The sequence below is a fragment of the Strix aluco genome, chromosome 3 (assembly GCF_031877795.1).
Source record: "Strix aluco isolate bStrAlu1 chromosome 3, bStrAlu1.hap1, whole genome shotgun sequence".
Lineage (NCBI taxonomy): Eukaryota > Metazoa > Chordata > Aves > Strigiformes > Strigidae > Strix > Strix aluco.
The window spans coordinates 69,706,567-69,722,157 of NC_133933.1; the positions used below are offsets into that span (position 1 = coordinate 69,706,567).

The 15,591-nt window shown below is 42.4% G+C and overlaps 1 protein-coding gene and 4 non-coding genes across 7 annotated transcripts; all 5 read right to left on the reverse strand.

Moving 5' to 3' along the window:
• Positions 1 to 4,181: 4,181 nt before the first annotated feature.
• Positions 4,182 to 4,266, reverse strand: LOC141921967 (small nucleolar RNA SNORD100). Its single transcript, XR_012622850.1, has one exon. It is a non-coding gene; the product is annotated as a small nucleolar RNA SNORD100 (small nucleolar RNA).
• A 334-nt stretch (positions 4,267 to 4,600) lies between these two features.
• RPS12 (ribosomal protein S12) lies at positions 4,601 to 8,715 on the reverse strand. Of its 3 annotated transcripts, none has more exons than XM_074819061.1 (6): positions 8,580 to 8,715; positions 8,390 to 8,441; positions 7,837 to 7,953; positions 6,043 to 6,145; positions 5,470 to 5,571; positions 4,601 to 4,687 (listed from the first exon to the last, which is right to left on the reverse strand). In XM_074819061.1, exons 2-6 carry the CDS (start codon positions 8,401 to 8,403, stop codon positions 4,625 to 4,627), a joined length of 399 nt encoding a protein of 132 aa, XP_074675162.1. In that variant the 5' UTR covers positions 8,404 to 8,441; positions 8,580 to 8,715; the 3' UTR covers positions 4,601 to 4,624. The 3 variants fall into 3 exon arrangements, with proteins under 3 accessions (XP_074675162.1, XP_074675163.1, XP_074675161.1); XM_074819062.1 differs by having other exon boundaries at positions 8,390 to 8,438; positions 8,580 to 8,699; XM_074819060.1 differs by lacking the exon at positions 8,390 to 8,441 and having other exon boundaries at positions 8,580 to 8,698.
• LOC141921964 (small nucleolar RNA SNORA33) lies at positions 5,023 to 5,157 on the reverse strand. The gene has a single exon (XR_012622847.1). It is a non-coding gene; the product is annotated as a small nucleolar RNA SNORA33 (small nucleolar RNA).
• On the reverse strand, positions 5,641 to 5,727 carry LOC141921965 (small nucleolar RNA SNORD100). Its single transcript, XR_012622848.1, has one exon. It is a non-coding gene; the product is annotated as a small nucleolar RNA SNORD100 (small nucleolar RNA).
• LOC141921952 (small nucleolar RNA SNORD101) lies at positions 7,032 to 7,106 on the reverse strand. Its single transcript, XR_012622835.1, has one exon. It is a non-coding gene; the product is annotated as a small nucleolar RNA SNORD101 (small nucleolar RNA).
• Positions 8,716 to 15,591: the final 6,876 nt, after the last annotated feature.

Below are 15,591 nucleotides of genomic sequence, written 5' to 3' on the forward strand. Positions count from 1 at the left end.
GGTCAAACCACCACAGCCTTCGAAATAAAAAGCGTAATTTATACTATGGTGCACAAATTTAGACAGCTCGATCTAGGTCCCTCAAATACTAAAATGCCTGGGCAATTATACCCTTACAATCTAAGTTCCCACCCCTCACACCATAGTCTGGTCCAGTAGTAATATTTGGGTCCTGGGTCATCTTCTGTCTCACTGAATCCTTTTTCTTGCCTCTAGGCAGGTTCTTTCTTGTTCCTGTTTTTTAGGCTAGTGGTCACTATGTCTCCTTTTCTTGGCTCTGAATGGTTCTGGGGCTTTACAAATCTTATTCCTCCAATCAGAAGATAAGTCTATATTAAGCAAAAGCAAGCTGTGAGTTCTGCTTTATCCTGAACTACTTTTAAGTGGCTAAACAAAGTCCTTAAAGCCCTCCAAAACATTACCAGCCTCTGTACGTATTCCTGTGCTATTATAGCCTCACAATCTTATACTGTTATTGCCACATGCTGTTCACATCTTGTCTGGTGTGGTCTGCATGCTCCTGTAGCTTCTCTTTGCCATCTTCCACAACACAGGACACAGTTCATCTTCTATGGAAAAACAAAAATACCATCTACCAAATGTGAAGAAACTCGGTCTCTCTAGTCTACAGAGGTCTCAAAGCATATGCTAAGTCTAGCAGTATGAAGAAGGACTAGCAATCACTTGTCTTCCTTGGCCAATTTGAGTAAAACACAAATTAACTTTCACAAAAGATGGTGAACCAGAATGTCTGGGTGGAATTTAGTTCTTAGATTTTTGAAAATAAAGTCAACACTAGGGATAGTCTTAAGTATGAAGTAAACTGAGTCTTAACCAGTTCTCCAACACTGACCCTGCATAGGTTCTAAGGTCACTTCCAGGAAAGGAAACATTACAGAAAAAACCCTAACTTGATACCTAAGCATTTTGATCAGAAAATTGAGATCTCAACCCAATTCCTTCCAGCAAAAACATTTAGGAAATGTTGGTTCTGTTCCTACCTTAGCCTGAAGAGTTGTCATTCCCTAGTATTAATATTCATTGCCATGTAAAATAAGGTGATGTAAAAAAACCCACAGCCCTGAACTTGTATCATTCCATTGTTGCAAAAGAAACATTGCCTAACAAACTTGCTCATGGACTACTTGAACCCCTTTTCCTGCCAGTCACATGATCATACCTGATAGTAATTAAGAGGAAACCTATAACCCAGCTACTGCTGAAGTAGCAGTTGAATATCCCATGAAATTTTGATAGTTATTTTTCTCACACTGAAAATAAATAGTTAAAATGTGCTAAATGAAGTAGAATATTCTGTGGAGTTGATAGTTGGGAGTGTGCTGGACTCTTCTCAAATTGCTTGCATGCTTAAAATATGTAAAACTCCTTAAGGACCTATTTACATTACAGTTAAGACTAATAGCTTGACTAGACATGTAAGTTCACAACGTGTTATCAATTCTTAAGTCTTATACAACTATAGATTCAATGCACGTTCCCCATATATGGCTTTAAAAAAAACCCAAACCAAAAAACTTGTTAGAAGAAATTTCACTGCTCATTTCAGAAGTAAAAAGCAGTATACTACAAATCCATGAAAACAGGCATCTCACCTTTAACACAAACCTGAAACTGGTACTGTTGTACTATTCCAGCCTAACCCAGCAAATGCAATCTTACTGCAACCTTCGTGTAGGTTGTGAGTGATCACTGAACATTTTTCTTTACCCAGCATAGCCTGGTTCTCTACGATGTTTTAGTTGGACAGGAAATCCAGTGATACCACAATGCGGTATGCTATTTTGAATCAGCTTTCTCCACAAACATTGAGGGAAGTGTAAAGGGGAACAAGTTCAGATATTAAATTCAAAACACAAGGTGAACAGCCTTCCACATCCTCTATGCAGGTAAAGTAGTAACAGCCAGACAACTTCTTCATAATTTTAATAAAGCTACAGGTTGTCAACTTTATTTCCACTCATTTTCAGTGATAGTTCCTTTTCCTTTCACTTCAAGACCATCATCTCAGTTACAATTCACCTGTACACGAACATTTTTTCCTTCTTCTACCAATATCCTTCCTATTTTTTCCCCAATAGGAAATCATAAAATAGTAGCCTCTGAAACTTTAGTACATGTTGGTATTAGTGCTTCACAAGATACCGTTAATAGATTTATGAGAAAGTAAGTTTTACTAGCCGAAGTTTTCCATGTTGAGTTGACCTCAAGCTAAGTTTCATTTAGAACAGCAAATCCAAATTAAAAAAAAAAACATCTTAAGGTCTATTGTTTGCCCATCCTAAAGCAACCAAAATTTTACCCAATGGCCCTCAAACCTTAAGCAGGTTAACTTCCCATACTCACACATCCAGAAAATAAATATGTAGACATGATTTACTTGCCTGAATTCCTGCTGTAGTCAGTGAAGCGTATCTTCATTAGGGACCATGCTTTTCTCTATTGTCCTGGGTCATTTTGTGTTACAATGTAACAAAAAAATGAAAAGCTGTATTTTAGCCAAAAAGCCAAACATCTGGAAAAGCTCAGTTTGCTTGCACAGACTTAGACTTTCTCTAATTTGGTAATGTAAGTCTATGGATTTCTTCTTTTTAAAAATCTTCACCTGCTACCCTGGAGGGGCTTACTGGACTGCACGTTTTTACCCTGCATCCAGAGATGTAAGGAGTTAAGAGGACTTTACTACTCCTAGCAAGTAAAAAATGTTCTGGTACAGAAGCACATTCAATTAAGAAACAATTTTCAACCTCAGCAACACACAGGCATTGAACCCAGGTACTGAGCTCCAGTTTTGGATCCCAATTCCCCTTGTGAATTTAACTCTGATAGAGCAGCCAGCCAAGGAAAAGCAAACTATTAGACTGCCAACACCACCACCATTTCAGACAATTCTTTCTCTAGAATGTAGCTGCAAACATTATAAAAATATGAAGAATAGCATAACTATTTTAATCAAAACTCTTGGAAGATGCACCTTCAAGACAGGACAAAAGATGAAGTGTGCTTCTGTATACAAGAGTCATACTCAAAATTAGCCAAACAACTAACAAAGTTTTTCAATAGTTGGCATCTTTCAACTCCATTTAAAAAGAAATATTCTTACAAATTACTCCTATTCTCAGTGTTTAGAAACCTGTAGTAATTTAATTAAATAAGATCTGCAACTAAGTCTCTTATCTACAGGAATGAACTTCTGTAATTTCAACTATATTCAAAAACCATTCAAATGGAAAATGGCAACATTCATGCATTTGTTAACTTCCCTCTATTTGCAATACTGGCTTCTCACTAACTGAAACGTTAAAAGCTACTTTAACTCCTTCACTGAGAATTTCAGAGAAGACTGAACATATATGAAGTTCAGCACAAGGATAAATTTCTTGGTTTTAACCAGACTTGGAACAGGTGACTGCATCATTAAGTATACCTGAAAATGTTACTATAGGAACCTCTCAAAAATCTAAGTCACCCCAATCTACCTATTCAAAAGCTGTGACAGGGCTAAACCCAAGAGACATTTCAAGAGCTTTAATGACAGCAGTGAGGAAGTGCACCTGAGCCCAGCATCTGGAGATGCCTGTCTCTCTACACTACATGAACGAATGGGGACATCAAAAAAGGGGTTTACAAACCTTAATGAAAATTCAAGCTCAAGAGCCTGAGAAGTAAACAGGTACACATTCCCATCCCCTCAGTTTACAGGTGCCCAGCCCCACCTATTCACATTCATGTCGTATTTATCAGCATAATGGAGCAACATTCCTCACAATTCCACTTAGAGAGCTGCTCCGCAGAAAACATAAAACAACTTGCAGGAGAAAAGTAATCTTAAATTCCAGTGTGAATCCCACCTTGCTTCGAAAAAGCAAATAATTGACAAAACCACAAGTTCTATACATCATCCAACTATTATGGAAACACCAAGACACTGGTTAAGTCAGAGCTCAACACTGCCTTCTTTGAGATCTCAACTACCTGGCTACCCTTGAACTGACAACTCCTACAGAATCAGATCTAGAAGTACATGACAATAGTTCTTTTAAGAAGCCAATTCCACCCACAATTTGTGGGGTGGGGGAGGATGGAAAGGGGCAGGGGACAGCAAAACACATTGTGTGAAGCAAGTTCCCTGAATAAATGAAGACAGCATTTAAGACTCCTTCAACATCTCAGAAGCCTAAGATAACCATTAAGGCCATTTTCCTCATTTGTTTCAGCAGAGGGAGCCAAATTTTCATCACAGATGCAGCAGTACTTCAGACTCCCTAACAAGTTACTCAGAATCCCTGCAGAAGTACAGGCCTAAGCACTGCCAAGCAAAGGTAGTCATCAACTGTCAGCATTTTTGCAACTGAGAAGCTGTGCAAAGTTCCCTAAGTTGATAACCTCTGGGGTAGGAACAGGAAGCAGAAGCACCCTAGCACAGCAATGGCTGGGATTGCCATTATCTTTTTAGCAAGCTGACAGTTAACACACTAATGAACTACACCAAGACCCACAAAGTCTTTTTATCTTCTGATGTTATCCTTCGCAACTCTCAGAACTATTCCACCGACACCCACCCATTAATCACACACACAAGTCAGGTTCAAAATTTATTTTCCATTCATTTCTTGCACTTGAAGTACTCTTCGATGACATCTTTGGCCTGAGACTCCTTGCCATAGTCCTGTAACACAAGATAACCCATTAACAACATACAGGCCCATTCAAAACTTTACAAGCTACTTTTAAAAGGACAAGTGAGATTCTGACATTTTTTCTTAAAGCATTCCTAAATGTTCCCAAAATTTCATACCAGTAACCTCAAGCAATCTGCCAGCTTCTTTCCCTTTGTTCTCTAATACAAGACTATTTTGATAAATGACTATTTCAATAAAGCGTAACACCCATTGGCATGAATCCAGACAAATTCTTCATTTCTGCTTAAAGAAAGCCAAGTAAAATACGTGAAAGTAGCAAAACCATGAAAACACATGCAGAAGGCATTAGTCTTTATTGTGAAGATGTAGCCATCTCTTGGGACCTCAAAGACTACGAAGTCTTCAAGGCTCGTACTGTGGCTTTACTTTACCAGTGTCATTTTAAAATATGCTCTGCAAAACATATTCAGGTTGAGCAGACACATTGAACTGGTGGGGGGCGTTTTTTGGCAGCAAAACTTCGTCTCTTCTATAGTTAAAAGGTCTTTCCTTTGATGCTTACTGGCAAGTGGGCATAGATACTTTAAGGACACAACCATTAACTCACAAAATGAATATAAGTATTTTAAACAAACATGAAAAGGAATATAGAACAGTGAAGCAGTTTATTTTCACTATGAATGAGGGAAAGCAGCTGCTTAAAAAGATATCCAAGAGCTCTACTTAATAGTACCTTATGTAAAGCAACCTTATCTTTACTGCTTATTTTCAGAAGTCAAGAAATAAACTGTAATTAGCATCATCTTACTTTGACAACCACACAACTGCAGCCCACTACTTTGCGAGGTTTTCCTTCTCTGTCGATCTTGCAGAGACCTACCCATTCACCCAGTTTCTTGTTGTCATCAACCTGTGTAAAACATATTGCATCACATTAGAACTAGCCATTTCTATCCTAACTGGGTTCAGCAAAAAAGCTGCTGTACTCTCAGAAGTATTGGGTAACGGATGGCTGCTTTCCTCACAAGTATCAGTAGAGGGAGCCAAAGTATCATCATTGTACAGCTTGTATTTTAATTTGAAGAAAAAGCCATGCTGAGACTCCTCCCATGCTCCACAACCACCTGCAGCATTAATTCTTCTTATACAGGACAAAAATTTACACTCAATACACATTTCGTTTGCCATTTGCATCCAGTTTCTGTACTGCTTCTATGACAATCATACAGAACTACAACAATCTCTGCTGCCAAGAGAAATTTTGCTTAGATAAGTCACATACAGAATTATAGGATAGTGTTTCAAAGGTTCAGCTCTCTATATGCTGAAACTAGCAGCTGGACCACTGTTCCAAGCTTGTGTGTGAAGTTCTGACACTCACCTTTATTAAGTTGATCTGATGTTCTGCACAAAGTGCTTCAACTAATTTTACATATGTGGGTTCATCACAGTTTGAAGCCAGAACACAAAGATGGGCTTGACGTCTAAAAAACATGAAAACTGAAAAATGTAACTTCAGAACTGCTCTTTCTTTACAATCAAAACCACAAAGAACAAAATTCATCATGTATATTTCTAGACAACCACTTCCCAATTTTTAATTTTTGGTTTTGAGACACCATATGCTTCTTAAATACTAAATATACCTTTGCTATTATCTACTATTTATGTTTTTCATATATGTAACAGTCTACTAATACATTGTTATATTTATTATCAGGTTCTATTCCAGTTTTGGAAGCTTCTAAGAATCCCACTCACAAAACTCTCAGCCATTGGGAAAAGGTGTAATGACTGGATAAACACCAGGTCCCATAAAGAACTGGTGTCACGATTAGATAGCAACCAAGTTACAAGTTACTTTTTTTTGCTTACCTCAGATTACAATAATTTAACTTTAGAATTGTAATTAAAAGCTTGAATTTCCATGTCAAGTTGTTATAAGCTCTTCAGAACAATCTTTTCTACTTACGTTCAAAGAAGCTGTTATGACAGGGCCCCAATTCTAATTAGGATCTTTGTATACTGTGGTACAATGTTAAGAATACCAAGGGGATACCTGACAACAAAGAGAGCTGTATAGGTCTTCTATGCTTAACTTAATGTAATGTGGCCACCGCAAACAAAGTCAGTTTTCTTTATGGCTGCCTCCATCATGAGTTTCACCAGAATGTTTCACAAACTACATTTCCAAGCAAGAACCATCACACACAAATGTATATAAACCTTGTGCATACATCATCATCTTAACACACAGCATATGAAGTTGTAGCTGAACTCAAAAGAACTCTTACAAGCTACCTGTCAGTCACCCAAGTTGTATTTCTCTTCTATCATTTGGTACCTTGCCTTAGACGTTTTTGCATACAGGTTTGTCAGACTGCTGTTCTCACTCATACAATGAGTGAAGGGGTATCCGACAAACTGTGAAGTCATCACCCAAACACTGCAGCATTACACTTAAACACTGTCTATTCTTAAAAGCATGTGCCTATATATAGACACACAGAGGTGTACCTATGTGTATATATACACATATATATACACAATACTTCACCCTACCAAGAAACCATAACTAATTACCACAGTTGGCACATATATGACAAGTTTAATATTGTTTTGATATTGTATCAAAGCAATTATTTACAGCTGCAACAAAAAATGAAGCTAGTAAAAGAGTAAAGGCAAGCTATGAGTTCCAGTTTTCTTCCATAAAAACTAAACCAACTCTTCAAGGTTAAGTCTGATATACATATTTACCCTCTCAATAAAAATCTTAGAAAGTTTTGAGAAGTTTATCACTTCTTAAAACACAAGGTTATTAAGCCCAATTTCCATAGCTACATACCACAAGTGCCATTCCATTTTCTTCACAAAACCAATCCACACAAGAACTCAATGGCACCAAGGTTGCAGAAAGACAGAACCTAATACACTATATGCTGGTATTCCTGAATCACCGAGTTTAGCATCTGTATTTTAAGATCACAGTTAAAGACTCCAGAACAGAGATAACAAAAGACAAAACTCACTGGCAGAAAAACATGGTCTTGCAAAAGCTTTCAATTAAACAGCTAGACAAAGTGACCACTGCATGTGTTCAACATATCTCATCACAACATACCTCACCCAGTTTTGCTATTCACCACAGACAAAATGAGAAAATGAAACTTACTTGTCCAAAGCTTTGGCTGCTTCACGAATACCACGAGCTAGGCCATCATGGATAAGTGCGGTCTTCAGCACTTCTTGCAGGGCGGTGTTAACATCCATTACACCTCCAGCAGTAATGCTAAAGGGAGGACAGACAGTGCTCTCTGATCGTGCCAATATCTTACAACTATAAGCAAAAGCTTCTCGTTCACCTGCAAGCATCCAATCATTAACAAATACAGAAGGAAATGAAGCTAAAGAACTAAGCCAAAGAAAAAACTGAAAGAAGGTGAACTTCAAAGAAAGCCAACCGGCTGCGCTCTCTCCGTGCTCCCTGACAAAGCGGGGGGGGGGGGGAAGCCACGCCATGCAGACAGCGACCCTGTCAGCCAGACCCCGGCCGAGCACCCCGCCTCTCGCCAGCGGTAAGCATGCGGCAGCGCCGCGGCGGGGCCTGCGCAGGCAGCGCGCGCCCGGAGCTGCCAGGCCCGACACGCAGCAGCGCGAAACGGCGCGGTCAGGCGGGACGCGGCCCGCGCGGCCCCTCCACCCCCGACGGCCCCGGCCCCGCTCACCCTTCCTCGGCCATGGCGCTCTCGGTGGGTGCTGTTCCCGCCCGGGTTCCTGCTGCAAATACAGACACAGGCCGCCCCGGTGAGTGGCGCCGGCCGCCCCAGGGCCCCCGCCCAGCCCGCTCCCGCCGCGATGCCCCACCGGCCGCAGGGATTCAGCCCGGCAGGCCCCGGCGCCATCGCTGCTACTCACCCCGGCACCACCGCGAGTCGCACGCGAAAGAGGGGGCGGGCCTTCCGCCTCACGCTCTTATGGCGCGCGAGGACCCCAGCCCGCGCGGGCGCGGAGGCTGTCCGCGGCGCTGCCTGATCCGCCACCTCGCTCGCCGCGCCCCCGCCCGCCCCCGCGTAGCCATGGAGATGGCGGCGGCGGGGCCGCGGGGCCTCCCCCCCTCCCTCGGTGCCAGAGCAGGCCCGTCCTGGCCCGGCCCGGCCCAACTGCAGCAGCAGCCGGCGAGGGGCCATCTGGGGCCACGGGCCACCTGGGGGTGGGTCCCGTCATCTCCCCTTGGGCAGTGAGAGCACCTGTTGCTGCTACAGCGGTCTGGCTTCAGATGGCACCGTTCCTCAATACCTGGCAGCCTGGAGGAAGAGCGGGAGCAAACCATATTTAAATCTCTGCCGTCTTTCAGCGGGGGTTACAGCACTTAGCTGTAACTCAGAAACTGAAAAAGCGGAATTGCACGTTCCTGTCAGATGCGACGTGTGATGTGTGCACGGGCATGCACAAGCGATTCAGCTGATCTGTGCATGCACAGCATGGCCATCACACTTCAAACGTGTTACTTGCTCAGGTGCTGTCAGTGTGACGTGGGACTTTGTCCATCCTACCTGTTTCAGACTTGACAATTTGACTGTTGGGTGGTCTACATATTGCCGTCTTTGTAAAAAATATGCAGTGACAACGTATAACAAAAATAGGCAACAAATATTGATTGCCATGGTTTGTGGCTAATGCAATCAAACACAGTCACCAACGTTGTCAGTCACCTTTCTACCATATGCCCTTCTTTGATCTTCCTGGCATCTCCTTCATACTGCTCAGACCCCAGAAAGCACTCAAACACACACAAATTATAATGGCCACCTTCTTATCCTCTCCCCAGGGAGAATGTTCTTCTCTATATCCATCTATCACTTCATCTTCTTGTGCCCCTTAAGAAAGCCCCAAAGATGCCTAATCTATAGAGGAGTTTTTGTACTGAGTGGAACAATAAACCATTATCTCCCTCAAGGTCATCAAAGGATAACAAGAAGTCCGTAGCAGCCATAAGACATATGCTGGATAAGTGCAATATATATTCTGTCCAGGAGATGGAAGTATGCACATCTGAAAGATTTGTATTACAGCAAAAGTGATATTCACAGTCAAATTATAATTTAATATTCTAGAAGTAGAATATGCGAAAATAGTTCCTAGCACAGTTGCAAGAAAACAAAGCTGTGCTAAGATGAAAGTTATGTATGTGTAGAGGGGAGGTTGGCATTGGCACTGAACTCTGTGTTGAAATGTTGGTACAGCATAGTAGGTGTACATACCTACTGTGTGTAATAATTAATGGAAGTGTGTGATCCAGTTTGAAAGTCCACTCCACTGCACAGTGTGTTAATGTGAGCTCAGCGTTCACACTGGTGCTCTGCACACTGTTGTCACTACTTGACCTTCTCCACCTTTCTGTCCAGATTCCTACAAGGAGTAGCTAGTCTCTTAACATCTTTATTTTCTCCTGGAGTTATGATGTGCACTTAGCACCCTTCAGTTTAAATGCTCACATACAGGCACAGGGCATGACACGTTTAAGCCGAGGATTGCAGTCCTGTGCTAAGAGAGCACTTCTAGTGCACTTGAGAGTGGGCGAGTGGGGTAATGAGCAGAGTGCTAGAAACCGAGGAGCTGCCAGATGCAGTGCGAGGGCCTGCCTGGGCTCCAGAGGGCTGAGGTGGTGCCAGTGCAAACACTGGCCTGGTGTTTCACTGAGCTGCCAGCACCAGCAGAGGAACTCGGTCGTCTCAAGATTTGCTTATATTTATAAACAGCATAACGTGCTGTCTATAAACTTGGATTTGGGGAGGGGGAGAGTAACAACAAGCTGCTGTCCCATGACATTCAAGAATTTGGATTCTCACCAGCTAGCTGTTCTGGGTGATCCATTGGGACTCACCATCTTGCTGCATATATTTAAAAATCCTCTGGTTATAGCTACTACCCTCTGTGCTCTCCATTCAATTCCTTCACTCCCCCTGACTGTCCCCCCTTTCCAGGGTGGCAGCCTCCCTCTTTTTTCCCACTATGATGAAAATGACAACTGAGCTTGGGGGCTTTTTCAGGACAGCCGTACTGCAGTGAGGATATAATAGTTCACTCCTTCTCAGCCACCCTCTTCCTTCTCCTTTTTGCTTTAGTTATTTCTCTCCTTGTCTCTTGCTGTGGTAACCTTTACCTTCACCCTGTGCTCACCCTGGGAACTACGACCCATCTTTTCATCAAAATGCCAGACTCCAGTTATGGCTTAAGTGCCACGTTGTAAACTGTGGAGACTCAGGAACTGAGTAGTGAGTAGTTTAGACAGTGGCATAGTATGGTGAGACAGCCAGGTAGGCAGGTGAAAGTGTCAGGTATTACAAACTTGAAAGAGAGATCCACAACACTGCTAAACTCTGAACAATCAGTTCTGAATTTCAGTTCTGAACAATCCTTGCAAAACTTATTTCCCTCTGACATCTGTTTCTAGAAATACAAAGCACAGGCATGTGCTACGATTAGATTTCCAATGTCACATGACAGAATCATCTCATTTTCCTTCCAAAACAGACATGATTTCACAGTCTTGTGGGACACTGAGTTGGAAGCCTTCTTGCAAATAACACCAGTGCACATTTCACCCTACTCTTCTTAAACAATTATCTTAATCATTTTGTGGTCACACAGTCCAAAAAAAGGTTCTGCATCATAAAGATGGAAGGCCAGGCTATTTTTACCAATTTTCTTGGTAAGCCACGGAAGTCCTGCTCACCAGCCCAGAGGGGAGAGGTGTGTATTTCCAAGTGCCTCCAGGTAACAGTTCAGAACAGCTAACCACATGCTGCTACTCAGGAGCACAAGAGATGTCTGCCTCGAGTTTCAGGTGCCTGGAGAAATTATGGTGAGACTATTCTGGGGTCTCAGAAAGAGGACAAGCTATGGCATTTCAATACCAATTTGAAAAGAAGAAAAACGTTGATGTCATGATAACTGAACAAAAGAGTTTGCTGCATTTTGTTGCCTTCCATGGATTCTGCACTAGACTCTCAAAGGATGTGGTTATCATGTGGTTACATTAGAGCCATTTTAAATTCTGTCCAAATACCTATGTGTAGCCACTATGACTTCTGGCAAAAGAAATAGCAATATAATACAAATAAGCACTGGCTAAGTGATTTTTGGATGTAATGCAAAAGTATTTCTAAGTTCTCTACAAATATACAGAACAATAATAAGGGATATATATTCCCATATGTGCTGAGCATTTCAGAATATCCTGCATGTCCACGAAGGAAGCTGCTCTTAAAGCAACTTTCTTAATATGTTTTTATCTTGTGAACATAAGCAATGGATGTAGACTCCATTTGTAGTATTTATAGAGGGCTAGTTCTCCAAGGCCTGAATTCTACACATGATTTGGGATCTGAAGGGAAACACACATTTTCTTAAAGTTGCTGCAGACATGACATATGCATGAAAGGTCTGTACACTTTTAAAAAAATTATTTTTGTTAGACTTTAAAAAACTACCATGACAGGCTATTACCAAGTCCCAGTTCAAAGGTTCACAAATATTTATAGCTGTGCTATTTTTGGCTGGGATAGAGTTAATTTTCTTCATAGTAGCTAGTATGGGCTACGTTTTGGATTTCTGCTGGAAACAGGGTTGATAACACAGGGATATTTTCGTTATTGCTGAGCAGTGTTTATGCAGAGTCAAGGCCTTTTCTGCTCCTCACCCCACCAGCGAGGAGGCTGGGGGTGCACAAGGAGTTGGGAGGGGACACAGCTGGGACAGCTGACCCCAACTGACCAAAGGGATATTCCATACCCTATGGTGTCAGGCTCAGCATATAAAGCTGCGGGAAGAAGAAGGAAGAGGGGGACATTTGGAATGATGGTGTTTGTCTTCCCAAGTAACCGTTACAGATGATGGAGCCCTGCTTTCCTGGGGATGTCTGAGCTCCTGCCTGCTGATGGGAAGTGGTGAATGAATTCCTTGTTTTGCTTTGCTTGTGCATGAGGCTTTTGCTTTACCTATTAAACTGTCTTTATCTGAATCCATGAGTTTTCTCACTTTTACCCTTCTGATTCCCTCCCCCATCCCACCAGGGAGGAGTGAGCAAGTGGCTGTGTGGTGCTTAGCTGCCAGCTGGGGTTAAACCATGACAGTCCTTTTTGGCACCCAGCATGGGGCTCAAAGGGTTCAAGATAACAACAGGTTTGATTGGAATGTGCTAGATTGAATTTACAGCTGTTATTGCTGTTTAGCTATTAATTGACAGACTCCTGTACTTGCCATGGGGCTTGCTTGCCTCGCTGTGTATTAGAGTCTAGTGCTTGTTAGTGGCAGCTTTTTGCTTTTGCTGCTTGCTGTAGTGCTGTACTGCTTATCATCTTTCTCTGCTGTGCCTGGGAACATTTTGATAACAGCAATGGCGATGCGTCTGGGCTGGCAGATGGCCAGGGCATCGCTGCTGCTTCTGTGCTGCTGTACTGGACAGGCTGGAACTCCAGTGTGAACTCAAGTCGAAGGGACTGTGACCTGTGGATGCATCCACGTGGGAGCAGGACACCCCAAAGTGTCTGTGGCAGTGATTATGTCTGTGCCACAGCAGGTATATCTCTGAAGGGATTGTTGCCTGTGGAGAAGGCCATGCTGGAACAGGTGCAGCTCAAAGCATCTGTGGCTGTGGATGAGTCTATGCCACAGCAGGTCCAACCCTGGAGAGACTGTGGCTCATAGATAAGTCTCCACTTGGAGCAGGTACACTCCAAGGGACTGCAATCTGTGGATAAGTCCAAGCCAAAGCAGGGGCAATGGGAGGAGTTCATTGCAATGTTAAACCTGATGGTCTGGCCCAAAGGGACAAGGGGTGGAGACTGTAATGGAAATACCTTCAAAGTTGTAATCTGGGATTTGAGTTGCATGTTATAAGAATTACTATATCAGGAACCGCTCAAACCAGTAGAGAACAAGCCTTACAAGAAGCAGTGCAAGTGCAGCAGTGACCCGACCTGATCTGGCTTTGGTGCCCAATAACTCCACACAACACACCACCTCATCTGTCCTGAGTGACCACCATAACAGATGGAGCCCAAAGTCATGGTCTAAATGAACTGCATGGACATTTTGTGGGCATTGTGGACATCCATAGATATTTTACAGACATTTCACAGGGATGGTTCATAGACCAAGGAAATTAAATCTGCTATTACATCAAAGGATGGGAAGGAGGGGTGGTTAATGAGGATGTATTGAATAGCGTGAGACCTGAGCATGATGTAAATAGTACAGAATAAGGGGTGGAGAATGTGCTGGTTTTGGCTGGGATAGAGTAATTTTCTTCATAGTAGCTAGTATGGGCTACGTTTTGGATTTCTGCTGGAAATGGTGTCCATAACACAGGGATGTTTTTGTTATTGCTGAGCAGTGTTTATGCAGAGTCAAGGCCTTTTCTGCTCCTCACCCCACCAGCGAGGAGGCTGGGGGTGCACAAGGAGTTGGGAGGGGACACAGCTGGGACATCTGACCCCAACTGACCAAAGGGATATTCCATACCCTATGGTGTCAGGCTCAGCATATAAAGCTGCGGGAAGAAGAAGGAAGGGGGGGACATTTGGAATGATGGTGTTTGTCTTCCCAAGTAACCGTTACAGATGATGGAGCCCTGCTTTCCTGGGGATGTCTGAGCTCCTGCCTGCTGATGGGAAGTGGTGAATGAATTCCTTGTTTTGCTTTGCTTGTGCATGAGGCTTTTGCTTTACCTATTAAACTGTCTTTATCTGAATCCATGAGTTTTCTCACTTTTATCCTTCTGATTCCCTCCCCCATTCCACTGGGGCTGAGTGAGGGAGTGGCTGTGTGGTGCTTAGCTGCCAGATGGGGTTAAACCACGACAATAGCTTATGAAGAATGTATGAAGAATTAATAAACATGTTCCATCAACCAGTTTCTTCTGTCAATAGTGAGCAGTACATAAGTAAACTGTATGCACGCATAGGGAGTTCATAGCCCCATTTCATTACTGGAGCCATAGCTCATGCCAATCACAGTGCAACGCTGCTATTTCCCACACTTCAGCCTTCTACTGCATGCACTGACATTGGGGAAATCTTACTACCACAGGCTTTATTGGAATTGGATTACTCATTACTCGCATGTAATTATTAATGTGAGGAGGACTGGGTTTTGAAAGTAGTTGGAATCTGTTGAGTGAGAGTCTAGACTGAAAAGAGCAAGTAGTTGGAATGAAAACTGTTTCACCTCCTGAACATAACTGACTGTCTATCGCTAGCCACAGAAAGGAAAGCTTTATTCTCTCACCACAGTTTTAATCTTTGTCTACAACTTTCTTTTATTTGCTCTACTTGTGTATCATGTTTTGCATATATCACCTTTTTCTTATTTTCCTTTTGCAAACTCAGGATGACTTGCAAGTGCTCTTCCTCTTTTTTGGGGGGCACTAAGGCTGTTCAAGGGTCAGTATCTATGAAAAGGATTTATGTTTCTGTCTTTTTCTGGAGACAGACAGGAAAAGACCAAGGTAGTTCTTAGGGATTTTTCAACTTCACAGCCATAATATATGCCACACACAATATATTGTGAAAATAGTCTTCAGCAATGGAATGTGTGGCTGTTGATCTTTGTGGCTGCTAAATAGTTTTTAAGTTTCCTAATCGTGTGATAAGAAAGTAATTCTGCTTTTTCCTGTCATATGGAGTGTGGGATTCTAAAGTTAGGTATATGACAACATTTGCTCTGAAATGTCCTTATCATGCATAACTGGTAACTAGATGGAATACTGATGGCCTTGGTAAAATAGTGCTTTTAAAAAGTAACTACTGATTTTTTCTCTTCAAGCAATAGGTGGTCTGCCTTTTGTTACATTTGGAAGAGGTCTCTAGCTCATGCCTCATCTCCTTCCTTGTGTCAAATGTGTTGATTATATTGCCTCTTCCTC